This window comes from Lynx rufus, unplaced genomic scaffold, assembly GCF_022079265.1.
Source record: "Lynx rufus isolate CCGP_SWC_20201006 ecotype Redwood Valley unplaced genomic scaffold, mLynRuf1.p SCAF_4, whole genome shotgun sequence".
NCBI classification, from domain to species: domain Eukaryota; kingdom Metazoa; phylum Chordata; class Mammalia; order Carnivora; family Felidae; genus Lynx; species Lynx rufus.
In genome coordinates, this window is record NW_025814856.1 from 147,330,608 (window position 1) to 147,346,161 (window position 15,554).

The following is a 15,554-nucleotide window of genomic DNA, read 5'->3' on the forward strand; positions in this document are numbered from 1 at the left end:
TAAGCAAATAGGGACCTACCAATCTCTGACCGCAAAGAAATGAATTGAGCCAACGACCGAAATGAGATTCGAAGTGAATTCTTCCCCAAAGCCTCCAGTAAGCAACAGCATCCTGCTAACATTCTGACTCTTAACCCATGAGACTTATGTCTAACCTACAGAACCACGAGATCATACACACACGTTGTAATAGCCATTACATTCGTGGTCATTTGCCATGGCAGCAATAAAAAACCAATTCAGACTTTGGTACCTGACGGTGAGGTGCTACTGTAACAAAAACCTGAAACTGGGAAACTGTCTTTGGAAGCAAGCAGTCGGTAAAGGCTGCGAGAATTTCAGGGAGCATGATGAAGAAAGCCTAAATTGCCTTAAGCAGACTGCTAATAGAAATGGGGTCTTTAAGAACACCGCCAGCGAGGGTTCACAGACCACTTACAGAAATCTGGTCTTGAAGTCCATCCCAAAACAGAAGCACACACATTCTTTTCAAGGGTACATGGAACATTCTCCATAAGAGATCACATATTAGACCATAAAACAAGTGTCAACAAATTCAAAAAGATTGAAATCTTTCCGTGCGTCTTTTCTGACCACAATGCTATGTAACTAGAAGTCAGGCACAAGAAAAAATCTGGAAGGAGCACAGATACATGGGGGTTAAATAACATGCTACTAAGCAATGAAAGGGCCAACAAAAAACAAACAAACAACAACAACAAAAAAAAACAAAGAGGAAATAAAGTACATGGAGACAAATGAAAATGAAAACAGAAGAGTCCAAAATCTCTGCGATGCAACAAAAGAAGTTCTAAGAAGGAAGTTTGTAGCAATACAGGCCTAACTGAAGAAGCAAGAAAAATCTCAAATAAACAACCTAATCTTACACCTAAAGGAGCTAGAAAAAGAAAAAAAATCCAAAACCAGTAGAAGGAGGGAAATAAGATTAGAGCAGAAATAGATCATATAGAAACTAAAAAATAGAACAGATCAATGAAACCAGGAGCTGGCTGTTTGAAAAGATCAATAAAATTGATAAACCCTTACCCAGACTCTTAAAAAAAAAAAAAAGACTCAAATTTAAAAATCAGAAATGAAAGAGGTGTCATAACCAAAACCACAGAAAAATAAGATTTTAACAGAATGTTATGAAAAATACATGCCAACAAATTGGACACTCTAAAAGAAATGAATAAATTTCTACAAACGTAACCTTCTAAAACTGAATCAGGGGGCTCCTGGGTGGCTTAGTTGGTTTTAAGTGCCCGACTTAGGCTCAGGTCATCATCTCACGGATCGTGAGTTCAAATCCCATGTCCGGCTCTGTGTTGACAGCTCAGAGCCTGAAGCCTGCTTCAGATTGTGTGTCTCCCTCTCTCTCTAACCCTTCCACACTCATGCTCGTTCTCTCTCTCTAAGAAATAAACATTTAAAAAATTTTTTTAATAAAAATAAAAACTGAATCAGGAAGAAATAGAAAATTTAAACTGATTACTAGCAATTAGGGGCACCTGGGTGGCTCAGTCAGCTGAGTGTCCAGCTTCGGCTCAGGTCACGATCTCATGGTTTGTGGGTTTGAGCCCCACGTTGGGCTCTGTACTGACAGCTCAGAGCCTGGAGCCTGCTTCGGATTCTGTGTCTCCCTTTCTCTCTGCCCCTCCCCTGCTCACACTCTGTCTCTCAAAAATAAATAAATAAATAAATAAATAAATAAATAAATAAATAAATAAAAATATTATAAAATTTTTTTTGAAAAAGAAAGAAAACCCTAAAGGCTCCACCAAAAAACTACTAGAACTGATATTTCAGTAAGGCCACAGGATACAAAAAAAAAAAAATCAATGTACAGAAATCTGTTTCATTTCTATACACTAATAATGAAGAAACAGAAAGGAATTAAGAAAGCAATCCCTTTTACAATTGAACCAAGAATAAATAAAATGCCTAGGCATAAATGTAACCAAGGAGGTAAAAGACCTGTACTCTGACAACTATAAAATACTGATGAAAAAAATTGAAGATGACAGAAATGGAAAGATATTCCATGCTCACATATTGGAAGAACAAATATTGTTCTACCCAAAGCAATCTACAGATTGAATGCAATCCCTATCAAAATACCAACAGCGTTTTTCACCGAACTAGAATAATCCTAAAATTTGCATGGGACCACAAAAGACCCTGAATAGACAAAGCAATCTTGAAAAAGAACAACAAATCTGGAGGTATCACAATTCCAGATTTCAAGTTATACTACAAAGCTGTAGCAATCTAAACAGTATGGCAGTGGCACAAAATTAGACACACAGATCAGCGGAACAGGATTAAAAGCCCAGAAAGAAACCCATGAATATAAGGTCAACTAATCTTTGACAAAAGAGGCAAGAATATGCAATGGGAAAAAGACAGTCTCTTCAACAAATGGTATTGGGAAAACTGGACAGCGACATGCAGAAAAATGAAACTGGACCACTTTCTTTCACCATACACAAAAATAAACTCAAAATGGATTAAAGACCTAAAGGGGAGACTTGAAAGCATAAAAAACCCAGAAGAGAGCACAAGGAGTAATTATCTGCCACCAGCCACAGCAACACTTTTCCCTTCCCTCCCGAGGCAAGGGAAACAAAAGCAAAAATAAACTATTGGGACTGTATCGAAATAAAAGGCTTCTGCACAGCAAAGGAAACAATCAACAAAGCTAAAAGACAACCTACTAAATGGGAGAAAATATTTACAAATGATCTATCTGATATAAGGGTTAGGATCCAAAGTATATAAAGAACTTATATGGGAATGCAAGCTGGTGCAGCCACTCTGGAAAACAGTATGGAGGCTCCCCCCCAAATTAAAAATAGTACGACCCAGCAATTGCACTACTAGGTATTCATCCAAGGGATACGGGTGTGCTGTTTCGAAGGGACACATGCACCCCAATGTTTATAGCAGCATTATCAACAATAGCCAAAGTATGGAAAGAGCTCAAATGTCCATCGATGGATGAACGGATACAGAAGATGTGGTGTGTGTGTGTATATATATATATATATGTATGTATATATATATATATATATATATATATATGTATATATACATACAATGGAGTATTACTCGGCAATCAAAAAGAATGAAATCTTGCCATTTGCAAATATGTGGATGGAACTGGAGGGGATTATGCTAATTTAAGTAAGTCAGTCAGACAAATATCATATGACTTCACTCATGAGGACTTTAAGAGACAAAACAGATGCACATAAGGGAAGGGAAGCAATAATAATGTAAAAACAGGGAGGGGGACAAAACATAAGAGACTCTTAAAAATGGAGAACAAACAGAGGGTTACTGGAGGGGTTGTGGGAGGGGGGATGGGCTAAATGGGTAAGGGGCATTAAGGAATCTACTCCTGAAATCATTGTAGCCCTATATGCTAATTTGGATGTAAATTAAAAAAATAAAATTTAAAAACATGATAAAGAACTTCTAAAACTCAACACCAACAAAAACCAAAAAATCCCATTAAAAATGGGCAGAAAACATGAACAGAGACATTTCTCCAAAGACAACATACAGATGACCAAGAGATACATGAAAAGATGCTCAACATCACTCATGACTAGGGAAATGCAAATCAGAACACGAGATATCGCCTCACACCTGTCAGAATGGCTACAATCAGTAACAAGAAACACAGGTGTTGGCGAGGATACGGAGAAAAAGGAACCTTCATGCACTGTTGGTGGGAATGCAAACTGGTGCAGCCGCTGTGGAAGACAATATGGAGGTTTCTCAAAAAGTTGAAAATAGAACTACCCTGTGATCCAGTAATCACACTACTGGGCATTTACCCAAAGAATATAAAAAAACACTGATTCAAAAGGATATTTGCACCCCTGTGTTTATTGCAGCATTATTTACAATAGCCAAACTATGGACGCAGCCCAAGTGTCTGACAAACAAATGGATAAAGATGTGGCACGTATGCACAAGGACATATCATTCAGCCGTAAGGAAGAATGAAATCTCGCCATTTGCAACAACATGGATGGGGCTCGAGAGTGTAATGCTGAGAAATAGGTCAAAGACAAAAATATTAGATGATGTCACTCAAATGTGTAATTAAGAAACAAAGTAAATAAAAGAAAAAGAGAGAGGGAGAGAGGCAAACCAGGAAAGAGGCTCAACTCCAGGGAACAAACTGGTGGTTAGCAGAGAGGAAGTGGGGGGGGAGGGATGGGGAAAACAGGCAAAGGAGATTAAGGGTACACGTATGATGAGCACCGAGTCACGTATAGAATTCCTGAATGACTATACCTACGCCTGAAACTAATAGAACGCTGTATGCTAACTAGACTGGAGTTAAAAAGAAATCTAGTCTTGGAGAAACCCGTGAGAGCGCAGAAGGGGGCACAAGTTGTCGTAAGCTGGAGTAAGGTGGATCCTTGTCACAGGTTAGTGGAGAGATGAGCGCAACGGTGTCCTACAAGTTATGTGGAAAGCAGAACTTGCAGACGATGAACTCGGCTCTTCGTTTGAGGAAATTTCCAAGGAGAGCGTTGACGGTGTGACCTGGTTTCATCTTGTTGCTCACAGTAAAATGTGAGATGAGAAGTTCCACTAGCGGACGACAGCCTCCGCCCGTGCCTGTGAGTTCCAGCCTGACCAATGCATCTTGGACTTGCGTAGCAGGCCCCCAAACCGCAAATGCCAATTCCTTGTAGTAAATCTCTTTATATATTACCTGCCTTGGGCTCTCCTTCTCTGGTTCAATTCTGACTGATACAGGACTCTATAAAAAAAGGAACTAAAAAGAAATTCTAGAGCTTTACTTTTCATTCCCTCTGCTCATTCATAACTATCTCCCATTGAAGTCTTTAAAGCATCTTTTAGAAGTCTGTTAAAGTTTTTGTCTGCTAACTCCAATGTCTGGTTCCTATCGGAATCAGTGTCCATTGACTGCTTTTTCTCTTAACCGTTGGTCACATTTCCAAATTCTTTGCACTTCTGTCATTTTTTTTTTTTTTACTGTACATAAACATTGTGAATGACAGGATGCAAAGACTCGAGAATTTATGATGTTTCTCTAGCAGGCAGTTAACTTGGCTAGAATCACACTCCAGACTTTATCTCTTCCACCACGAGGTGCGCCTGAATTCTCCATTCGGTTCTTTCAGTTCACAGCTACATTTTGCCAGGCTTTCTAGAGTCTTCCCCTGTACCGTAGGGGAAGTTCAGGATTTTTGCAGTTTGAAATCGATTTGGGGGCTTCCCCCAGTCGTGGCTTCCTCCTTTCCAGGGTTTTCACCCTAGGTTTTCATCACTCTTCCAATCTCAAACTATTCTCACCCCTCTTGTCCAGCAAATACCGTGGCTTTCTGTGATCCCACCTCCAGGAACTGTGGACCTCGGGAGACTGATCAGAAATATACAGACCTCATTTCGTACAGCTCTGTCTCTGAGGCATCAACTTCCCTCCAGTTTTTGCCTGCTTTTCACCACTCACCAGTGCTTTCAAATAGTGGTAGACTTCCCCATTGTTTGGGGGCGGCATACTTTTGTACTGAAGATCTAAGTGTTTGCAGTAAGGCTGATATGACCAAGCTTTTCCACCATTACTAGAAGCAGGAAGCTCAACCTAATACTTTAACATTCCCTTTATCTTCTTTGTTGACATTTACGTTATAGCTCCTTTTTTTTTTTTTTTTTTTGGTGGTTACTCAAGAGATTACAATATTCATCCTTCTGTTATCACAGACTACCATCAAATAATATAACGCCAGTTCATGAACAAGATGAGAGCCTTACAAATGGTGTATTTCTTTTTCTCGCCATGCCCTTTCAATAAATAAGTCATTAAACGCAGTACTTCAAGATTCTCTTACAAAAATAAAGGAACAAATAAGACTCTTAATGTCACCCCGGCTTTCACATTTAATCACTGCATAGCCTGTGATCTGTATTTTTTGTTCCCTATCAGCATCTTATAGTATTACTGGCAATCATAATCTATTACATACATATACCAAAGCACCCATTAAGGTAAAAAACCAAAAATGTTGCAGGACTTGGAAGTCCCCAAATTTTCTTAATTTGGAAAACACTAAATCTCTGTAAAATCAGCGCAGCCCAAAAAAATCCCCCAAGGAAATACACCTGGACGTATGTTAGCCAGCAAACAAAAAATCACTTAGGTTTAGGTGGAGACACTTACCCCTCTTCATTTTCTTTTAGTAAGCGACTGGCAATTCGGATAAGCATGCAGTAAGCAAACTGTGATTTGAGGCCGGATTTAGTAAACTTATTCAACATCTTAGAAACAGCAAGGCGATCGTTCTTTTTAAGGTGATACAGGACTCCCAGCGCATGGTACTAAAGAACAAGAAAAAGGATGTAACATCCAGAAAGCGGAGGAGGAACAGGACAAACTTCCAGGCAAACAAAATCACATGGAACTAGATTTTTAGTAAAAAGATACCCAAGTCAAATGTGTACAAATAGAAACAACTTTTTCGTACGGACTCAAACACAGGCAAGACTGAAAGGAGAAGAGTTTTCACCCCCAGAAACTGTAGATTCAGATTGGACAGGTGGTATTAAAGAGGTGACATACAATCCGAAGATGGTTCTAGCAGGTTCATCACTCCCCCATACATCCTTAGCACAAAGGCGCTCAGGTCCAGGGCTTTACCAGTGGCACGGGTCTCTGTTAGTGGCTTTAAGTCATCTGTGGCCACGTTAGTAGTTAAAGGATTAATCTCCTAAAGCAGGCTCAAGGAGCATAATTATCGTGGCACTTCGTGTAAAAACACAACGATCAGAGTTAAGAGAGCGAGACGGTTTCTTGAGGGAAAAATTACTCCTCTACTTCCTCGTAACTAAATATGCCTACAGAAGTTGTAAACATTAAAAGGGGGCGAATAAGTATCCTCTCCAATACAAATGGGGTACTTCACAGAACATTGCCATTTCGCTCTTGTTCTCTTTTAATTAGGAATTAACGAATATCCAAAGGAGATCTTCCCAACAAAATGGTTACGTTTCACAAAATAAAATTACTCTTGACTGTTGGCATAACGTCTACTATAACCAAGTTCCGAAAAGCTTAGACTTGAACGTCCTTCTTCACAAATTATTTTTCACGTAAGGGGCTGAAATGCAGTGTGAAGGACCTCTGGAATGAGCATCTCAAACTGCTACTGAATTTAAGAATCTTTCCTGAACGTTCCTACAGCTTCTATTAAACGCTAGCAGGGTCTATGACAGTAATTCTAATTAATGGGATACCTACCAATAGGCTGCTTAATATTACACTTCCGCTAACACTCATCTAGGGAGTCAATAAATTGTCCCTAAAATGAAGGGTTAAAGAAAGCTGATCGCAAGACCTAACGGGACTCGATCACAGTACCTGGACCATAATGTTATCACTGGAAGCAGCTTCTTGGGCTTCATTGACCCAGCGTTTAACCACGTCATAGCTTATCTTCATCATGTGCTAGACACAGAACAAAGTGAGAATAGACAGTGCATGGTCACTAGAGGTTTACAGACATGAACTGGTTTTCTTAGAAAAATCACTAACAGACATTTCCAAATCAAAGAGACAACTCTGTAGCTTTTAGAAGTCTACTTCAAGTCTCTACTCCAGACGCAACTAATAGACCAGAAACTCTCTCCAAGATGAGGAGGGGTTTGTGGGCTAAGATGAGAGGGGAGGGACAGGAAAGGAAGGGCTAGTTAACAGGATGGTGCTTGAATAATGTGTACATTCTAGGTTTTACTTCCAGGAAACTCACCTGGAAGGAAAAACAAAAACACACAGTACTGACAGATCCCTTGCTATAAAACTTGACCACCTACACTCCAGACCCAGAAACTCTTGTGATTCAGATGATCTAATCCATTCACACACTAATAACCAATTTTAACCAAATGCAAGGTGACCTCAGGCTGTCATACATTTTGTTTTGATAAAAAGAGAAAGAAAAAGTATCCCTGAAACAAAGACCACTTTCCAGTAAGAAATTTCCAAGCGGGGCAGGGGGCTTTGGATGGAAGGATACCACACACACAGGGCACTAAGGAAAGCAGGCGATACAAGAGGCAAGAGGTCAAGTTCAGGTCACAAAGGAAGATTCAAAACAAAACAAAACCAAAACGACCTTCAGTGTCTTCCCGGTCTGCCACCTCACCCCCCATCCTTTCTGATTACCAAAACCTTTCAAACATGGACATGTCACCTTTTTAACTGCCTATATTGATCGTAACGCTGCTCTGATAAAACACTCTTGGATAAAGTAATAGAGACGCAAATATGTTTTTTGAATGTTTCACGGTTCACGTGTGAGAGAATCACAGTGATATTTTGTTTAGCACCCGCTCGAGCCAGGCAGCTGGCCACTCGTTCACTTACTAAGGAAGACACCAGTGCCGAACTGGAGACGCTGGAGACTTTGTCCACAATGGCCTGCTTCATGTATCTTTCAATGGCCTGCAACATTGTTCCCTGAGAACATTCATAAAGAAACAGTTGTTGAAGCACACATCTTCACCCAAAACTACGCTCCAGAATAGTTTACAAAAACCAGTCATATATTTGTTTCCGCGCCAATATTTAGACTGCGTTAAAGGGACTGCCATCTACTAGAGTAACTCTATCGCAGAGGGCAGGAGCTAGACAACCAAGTTGAATCGTCAAAGAGAAAGACCGGAAGGAAGCAAATTAACTGTTCAACAATGAAATCAACGGTCTCAGCGTGGAGAGTCCCAGTCTGAGGAAAAGTGTAAGCCCAGTGTAACATCCACTTCTCAGGGATGTTACAAAGGAAATTCCTAGAAGGGGATGGAAATGCTTTTGAAATCCTGAAGGTATCTCTGCACGAAGGGGATGTATTTTATACGGATCCCATAAAGCCCTACACATCAAATGTGATCCCTGATAATTTTAGATACCTAAGAAATTACATGTTTAATATGCTACTACAGAGTGTCCTCAATACGAAGTCCTCTGCAAATAAAGTCCTTTGTAAGTGGAAGAAAGCTTAGCACTGTGAAGGTAGCAGCAGATGAAGATACGTAAACAGACGGAGATCAATATTCAAAGACAGCCTATGGCTAGCGTGGGCAGTGTCCAGTCTCAGGCTGACCGATTTAGTACTAAAACAAAGGCAGCCACAGCAAAACACATCACACCATTTCCATTACTCCTTCTAGGATCCAGATTTACCATTTGCTCCTACGCAACCTTTAAAACTTGAGAAGACTGTAAACATACACATAAAAGATACCCAACCATGACTAGAGCTGAAATATTATTCAATATGTTGGCAACGGCCAGTCTGCCCTTCATTTTATAACCTTTCCTACTCAAGAGTTCCCAGAAAGGGACAGCCTAATTTCATCCCTCCAGATGTGAGGGACTGAGTCAAGGTGAAACACCGGACTCAGACCTATTGTGGTTATAAGCCACTGGCTGGCTGATGGTTAACTAGGTTCTCTCTGCTGAATATATGAATGAGGAGGCCTGAGCCTCGTAAGTGGTGGATCACAATAGTAAATATCGGAGAAATCTTGCTGTTGAGTTCCTTAAAGCTGTCCTATTTCTTGCTCTGTCATCTGTTGTAAGCTTTACCTCAAATTCTGAGAGATCTAGATCCTATAATAAAGTTCTTTTTTCTTTAAAAAAAAAAAAGCCTGGAGGCACAAAAGCCTTTCTGGTGGTCCTGTTTCTCTAATACTGAAGATTCACAGAGTCAGGACTAGGGAATCCTATTAAATTTACACGGCCACCTGTAGCTAAACACAGTGTCCCCTTTGATGCCTCGGTAAACAAAGAGAACTTACATCAGTGATTCTGCAGAGAGCCCTGATGGCTGGGCCTCGGTACACATCTTCTTTTCCGGTCATGTCCTTAGTCAGACTAAGAAAAATCAAATGAGTTACCATGAAATCGATTGATATCTCTTCTGTGGAGTCCACCCCTAGCTAATTCCCATTGTCCCCATAATTATCTTAATGCGGCTACGAATTCAGCAAATATTTATTGAGTGTCTTCTTTGGATAAATATTAAAGCGATTGGATAGAACGCTGTTCTAAATCTGAAGAATATAGCAGTGCGCAAAACAAAGTCTTTGCCTTCATGGAGCTAATATACTAATGCGAAGAGATAATATATTACATAAATGAAATATGATTTTAGATACTGGTAACTGGCATGAAAAATGAAGAGAATGGAATAGCGAGCCACTGGCTGAAATCCCCCAAATCCTAAAAACCCATCAGACTAGACAACTCCTTAAAAGAGCCTGACTAAAATGATTAACTCATGAAGTCGTGCTCCCTCTCACAGGCACAGTTTTCCCAAAATGACAGCTGTCTATGGCTTCAGACCTCTCTATGGAGTTTCCAGAATAAGCAGAGGAGTGTGGACAGAGCTACTAAATTCCACATCCGTACTTCAAAGAGGTTTTCGGCCTTTATACATCATTCACCCTATCTTCCTGTCCCTGTCCTCTGTGTTTAATCTGTCCCCAGAATGACCATCCATCCCCTCCCCACTCACCTCCCCCTCACGTAATCCAAAATGGCCTCCAACTCCAACTCACTCCACCAGGATGCCATGACGAGAAATTAGTGGAGAACTGATAGTCCTTCAATTTCTTTATTTTTTATTTATAAGAGTATTTTCATAAACTTTCAAAACATACAGAGAAATATAAAATACAAAGTCTAAGCTGGGCCTCACCGACCCTAGACAGTCTCTGTGAACAGTTGCTTATGTTTTCTTAAGGAACTTCTAAAAAAAATACATACGACCATAGAGACATTAAAATGCATGCAAATGAATCTCCACTCTTCTGGTACCTCCCTTTTTCCCTTAATATATTTTAAGAATCTCTCCATATTGGCAGACTTTAAAAAATTTTAGGTATCTGTATATTTTTAAGAACCCAAAATATATCTAAAATATCATTTTAATGGTAACACAGATTTCCACTGTTGGGATATAAATAATTTATCCATTAGTCTTTTTCACAGATATTTGCATTTTTCCAATTAGATAAAAAGTGAGGCTTGGCAGGTTTAGTATCTTCTGAGGTCTCGCTCCTCGGCTTCTACGTGACATGAAAGCAGCCATGCACAATACATTTAAAACAATGGGCATGGCTGTGTTCCAATAAAACTTTATTTACAAAACAAGGCAATAGTTTTTGCCACGGGCCAGAGTTTGCCAACCGCGGCTCCGTGTCTTAGTTTGGGCTGCCCCGACAAAGGCTTACAGACAGGTAGTTTGTTTGGGAATGTGTTCGAGGGAAGGGAAGACAGAGAGGTGAACAAGGAAGGAGGGTACTTAATACAAAGGAATTTTCTCTAGTGGGTCACTGCCACAGGCAACTGGTTATTTGATGAGCCATCTTCTGAGGAGGCTTATGAAATACATGTTGGAACCACATTTCCAAGGGATGAAAAGGAAAGAATTTATCCACTAGCTCTCAGCCACTGGCTGACAGTTAACCCCAGAGTGTTCTTTCCCCATTTGGTTAACATGCACATGTTACCTCCCACATGTGAGTTCCAAGTCAGGGCCCAAACCGGAGCACCAGGGAAACTGGGGGGCAAGCAACAGAACACACAGCGCGTGCTTCGGCCAGGCACTATTCACGCAAGTGAGCTGGCCCCTGTACAGAACAGCTGACCACAAGCACAGCTAGGATCAGAGAGAAGGCCTGAGGCAACAGCATCCAGAACAGTCTATCCTTCACGTCCGTCAAATTTGAACACGTCCTCCATTAAATCTAACCTGTCACTGAGCCTTCAAGATGGTAACCATCCACTCTTTCTACAAGAGATTGGAAAATGAATGGCACATGGTACAATCCTTACCGCTACCACTCATTCTGCAGCCGTGACTGATATCCACCACATCCTTCCCACAATCACCCAATTCTATATTCCCCTCACGCTTAGCCAGCACTTGATCTCATCTTGGTCAGGTGTCTGATAGGTGACTCAAACCTTTATCTCCAAGGATCTGAGCTCTTTGTTGGAGATTTACCATGGCTGGACCATTGGCTGTTCCCCATCCTCTACTGACCATTGTCTCAGGCATGAACACATCAAAATATACGTAAGTAAATAGTACCTTGAATTCTAGATACGGTCCTTGCTTCCACCTTTGTAGAGCAACAAGCCTAGCTCCTGATAGGGATCAAGGTCAACTACCTCTAGGAGGACACAGCTCCTTTCTTTACCTGCTGGTCCATCAGCATCAAGAATCCAAAGCGACCCAAAAGTAGTCATCATTTTAAATGTGCAAACTGGCTCACTTCTCTGCCCCAGGACTTCTCAGACACTGGAGTGGGTGGTGCCTGTGGTTGCCAACTTGTCATTCAGACGTGTGGATCCAGAAGTGTGGGGTATCTCTGTGCTGAAGGCAATCCTCAAACAGCAGGAACCAGGAGTCAATGGGTTAAATGCCTCCCCCTGTTCATCACTGAGAACACGGTCTCTTGAGAACCAGCGCCTTTGACTCACATTCAGGGTGGGGATGGGAAGCATAACTTCTACAGGCAGGTCACTGGGAGCAAGGGTGACAGGTGCCAGTCCTACTTTCACCTCTCGATTCCTGGACCCACCTATTGTATTTACTGGTGACAGTATCATACACTGACCATCAATTTAATGCACATACTTCATCCCAGAGGAGAATCCTCCAACTTCACAGGGTCCCATCGCCAAACTACTACCTCAACTGAGCCACCACTGCATTTAGGCTATCTGCTCCTGACAGAATATGGTGAAACTATCTCTTGGTCACAAGCCCACCGTCACATGGCTTTTGCCATAAAATGAGCGGCGAGGTCACGTAGGATACCATGAACCTAAGAAACTGTACCACTCAGATCTACTGAAAACCCATGGATCATCTTCTATGATGAGAAACGTATGCAATCAGATTTATCAACATTTTCTTTCACTGCCTCTGGAACTGTAGTCCTAACAAAGCTTTTCCCTACAACAAGGTTAAAGAGGAACACACCCCTGTTCCAGCACTTGTATGCTTCCATTTTGAAAATTTACAGTCTTTCTCCTTTTAGAGTTTATTCACGGATAGGATGTGACATATGGATCTGATTTTTTCTTTTCCCAAGGGACTACTCCGTTGTCTCAGCATCACATATTAGAAAGTACCCCAGTGTTTATCCCAGTGATCCGAGATGCCACCCGTTGTCATATACTACATTTCTATGTGTATTGGGGTCTAATTCTATACATTTGTACCAAAACAACCTCTGACGATGTAGATCAGCATGGCCATGGTGACACATTACAAAGTCAAAACACAATTTTATTCCCCTGGTCTGTCCATCCATGTGCCAGGACCATACTGCTTTAAGGGTCCAGGCCTTAATGCTTCACTGACTGGGAGAGCTCCCAGTTCTTCTACAGTTCTTTCCTGGCTGTTCCTAAATATTTGTTTTTTGACTTAAACTTTAGTATCAATTTTTCTACATTCATAATATATTGCCTGTGGGCTGCTTCACTGAGATTGCATTGAACTTACAAACTAATTTAGAGAGGACTGAAATCTTTATAATGTTGAATTGATCCATTCCAAAACATTGATAATTGGTCGAGTGTACCTGGAGCCTTTCGGGGCTTTAAATTATTCTTTCCTCTTGGAAGTCTTCTGCGTAAGTTTCTCTAAGGTGGCTATGCCATCCCACACCCCCCTACAACGTACCTGGCCTTGGAGCAGGCTCTTTGACTTTGGTGCTGTCGGGCTTTGTGGTTTGAACCTAGATTCTAATGGGTATGGAATGGTATCTCACTGGGGCTTTAATCTGCATTTCCCTGACAGTAACATCAAGAACATTCCACGTATTTATTGGCCACTCATAGTGAGGTGTCTGCCCTCAGGTGTTCTTAATCACCATGGTTTCCCAGCAAGGTCACATCGTTGTCTACATGTGCTGAATGGCCGTCTCTAGTTTTCTATTCCTGCTGTAACAGACGGCCACAGTTGGTGGCCTAAAACAAAATGTTATCAACTTACGGTTCCATGGGTTAGAAGTCCAATGTGGGTCTCATTGGGCTAAACTGACCGTGTCAGTGGGGCTTACATCTACCTCACAGACAAGACTGATGCACCCCATCCCAAGTTCCCCCCAAATCTCATCGCTTTACAGCACCAACCTAGACTCCAGAAGCTCATCTACATCCCACGGATTCAAAACCCCTGACCTTATCATCAAAATCCTCTCAATTAGGTATGGGGGAGACTGGGTAGCCTCTCTCCTGAGGCAAAATTCCTCTCCACCTGTGGGCCTGTGAAATTAGAAAACAAGTTCTCTGCTCCCGAAATACAATGGCGGGACCACCCCAGGATAATAGTCAGACATTCCTGTTCACAAAGAGAAAATGGAATGGGGAAAATAAATAAAAGAAAGTCACTGGTCCCAAGGAATTCTGAAACCCAGCCAAGCAAGCTGGAAAAGGTTTCGGGTGCGGGGCAGAATGCTCAGTCATTCTCCACTCCATGCTCTGGTCCTGCTCCCCTGCCCTCAGGACCATCCTTTCGTTTTCATAAAGGGCAGCATGTGTTTAAAGCTGAGCAGTCTTCGGTCTTCTCGGCCTATATCCTGCTGTAGAATTTGGGACTCGGGCAACTTTCTCTCACGTTGTCCTCCCTCTGTCCCTTTCAGTCCACGCTGGCGGTGATGCTGGCTAAGATTCTCAAGAGCCCTGTGGGTCTACCATATACGTACAGAGACTCACTCCATTAGACCAGAGCCTCACCACAGATCTTGCCTAAACAACCCCATCTCTATTTCCGGCTTCTGCTTAGATGCAGAGGGAATCTATGAGTCACACCCTTGATCTCTTCAGAGTGTTTTGTGTGAGTGAAGACTCTGACCTTTTCATCCTCCTGGGGTGTTAGCAAAAGGCTGTAGAGTAACTCCTTTGACTTTTCCTTTAGAGCACACTTTCCTACTGAATCTCTTGATGTTAGCGTCCTTTGCAATTGGGGCGGGCTGAGAATTTCCAAAAAACTCTTGATTTTTTTTTTTTTTTTTTTTTTTGGTATAATGGACCTATAACCTCTCAGTTTCAAGTGCACAACATAATGATTTGGTATTTGTAAGGAACGCCTGGTTCTTTCACGGGTGTCTCCTCGATTTATTGCTCTACTCTCGCACGTGTTACCGTGAGTGGCAAAAAGAAACCAGGCCGCACCTCAACACTCTGGAAATCTCAGTTAAACAGCCAAGCTCACGAGTCCTGATTTCTGTATAACTTCAGGGCACAATCCTAAGCTCTCTGCCACCACAGGACAAGGGTTCCCTTCCCTCCAGGACCTAAACGCCCTCCTCATCTCCTTCTGAGCCCTCCACAGCGGCGCCATTAACGTCCACATTCCCGCCAACGATCTCAGCATTCTCTACCGTGATCAGTGTTTTCTCTACTCCTCACTTCTTTCTGAGTCTACCATTCATTAACATCCAGGTTTCTACTAACGTTCTGTTCGAGGCGGTGTCAGCTTTTTCTGTCCTGC

The 15,554-nt window shown here is 41.6% G+C and overlaps 1 protein-coding gene across 2 annotated transcripts in view; it reads right to left on the reverse strand.

Annotated features, from left to right (window-relative positions):
* Nucleotides 1-15,554, reverse strand: part of COPG2 (COPI coat complex subunit gamma 2) — a 115,970-nt gene that overhangs the window by 77,290 nt on the left and 23,126 nt on the right. For both annotated transcript variants that reach the window (XM_047095359.1, XM_047095360.1), the window contains 4 exons: nt 9,841-9,916; nt 8,411-8,503; nt 7,406-7,492; nt 6,209-6,366 (listed from right to left, as the gene is read on the reverse strand). In XM_047095359.1, coding sequence (XP_046951315.1) covers nt 6,209-6,366; nt 7,406-7,492; nt 8,411-8,503; nt 9,841-9,916 — 414 coding nt within the window. The remainder of the gene's footprint in view (nt 1-6,208; nt 6,367-7,405; nt 7,493-8,410; nt 8,504-9,840; nt 9,917-15,554) is intronic.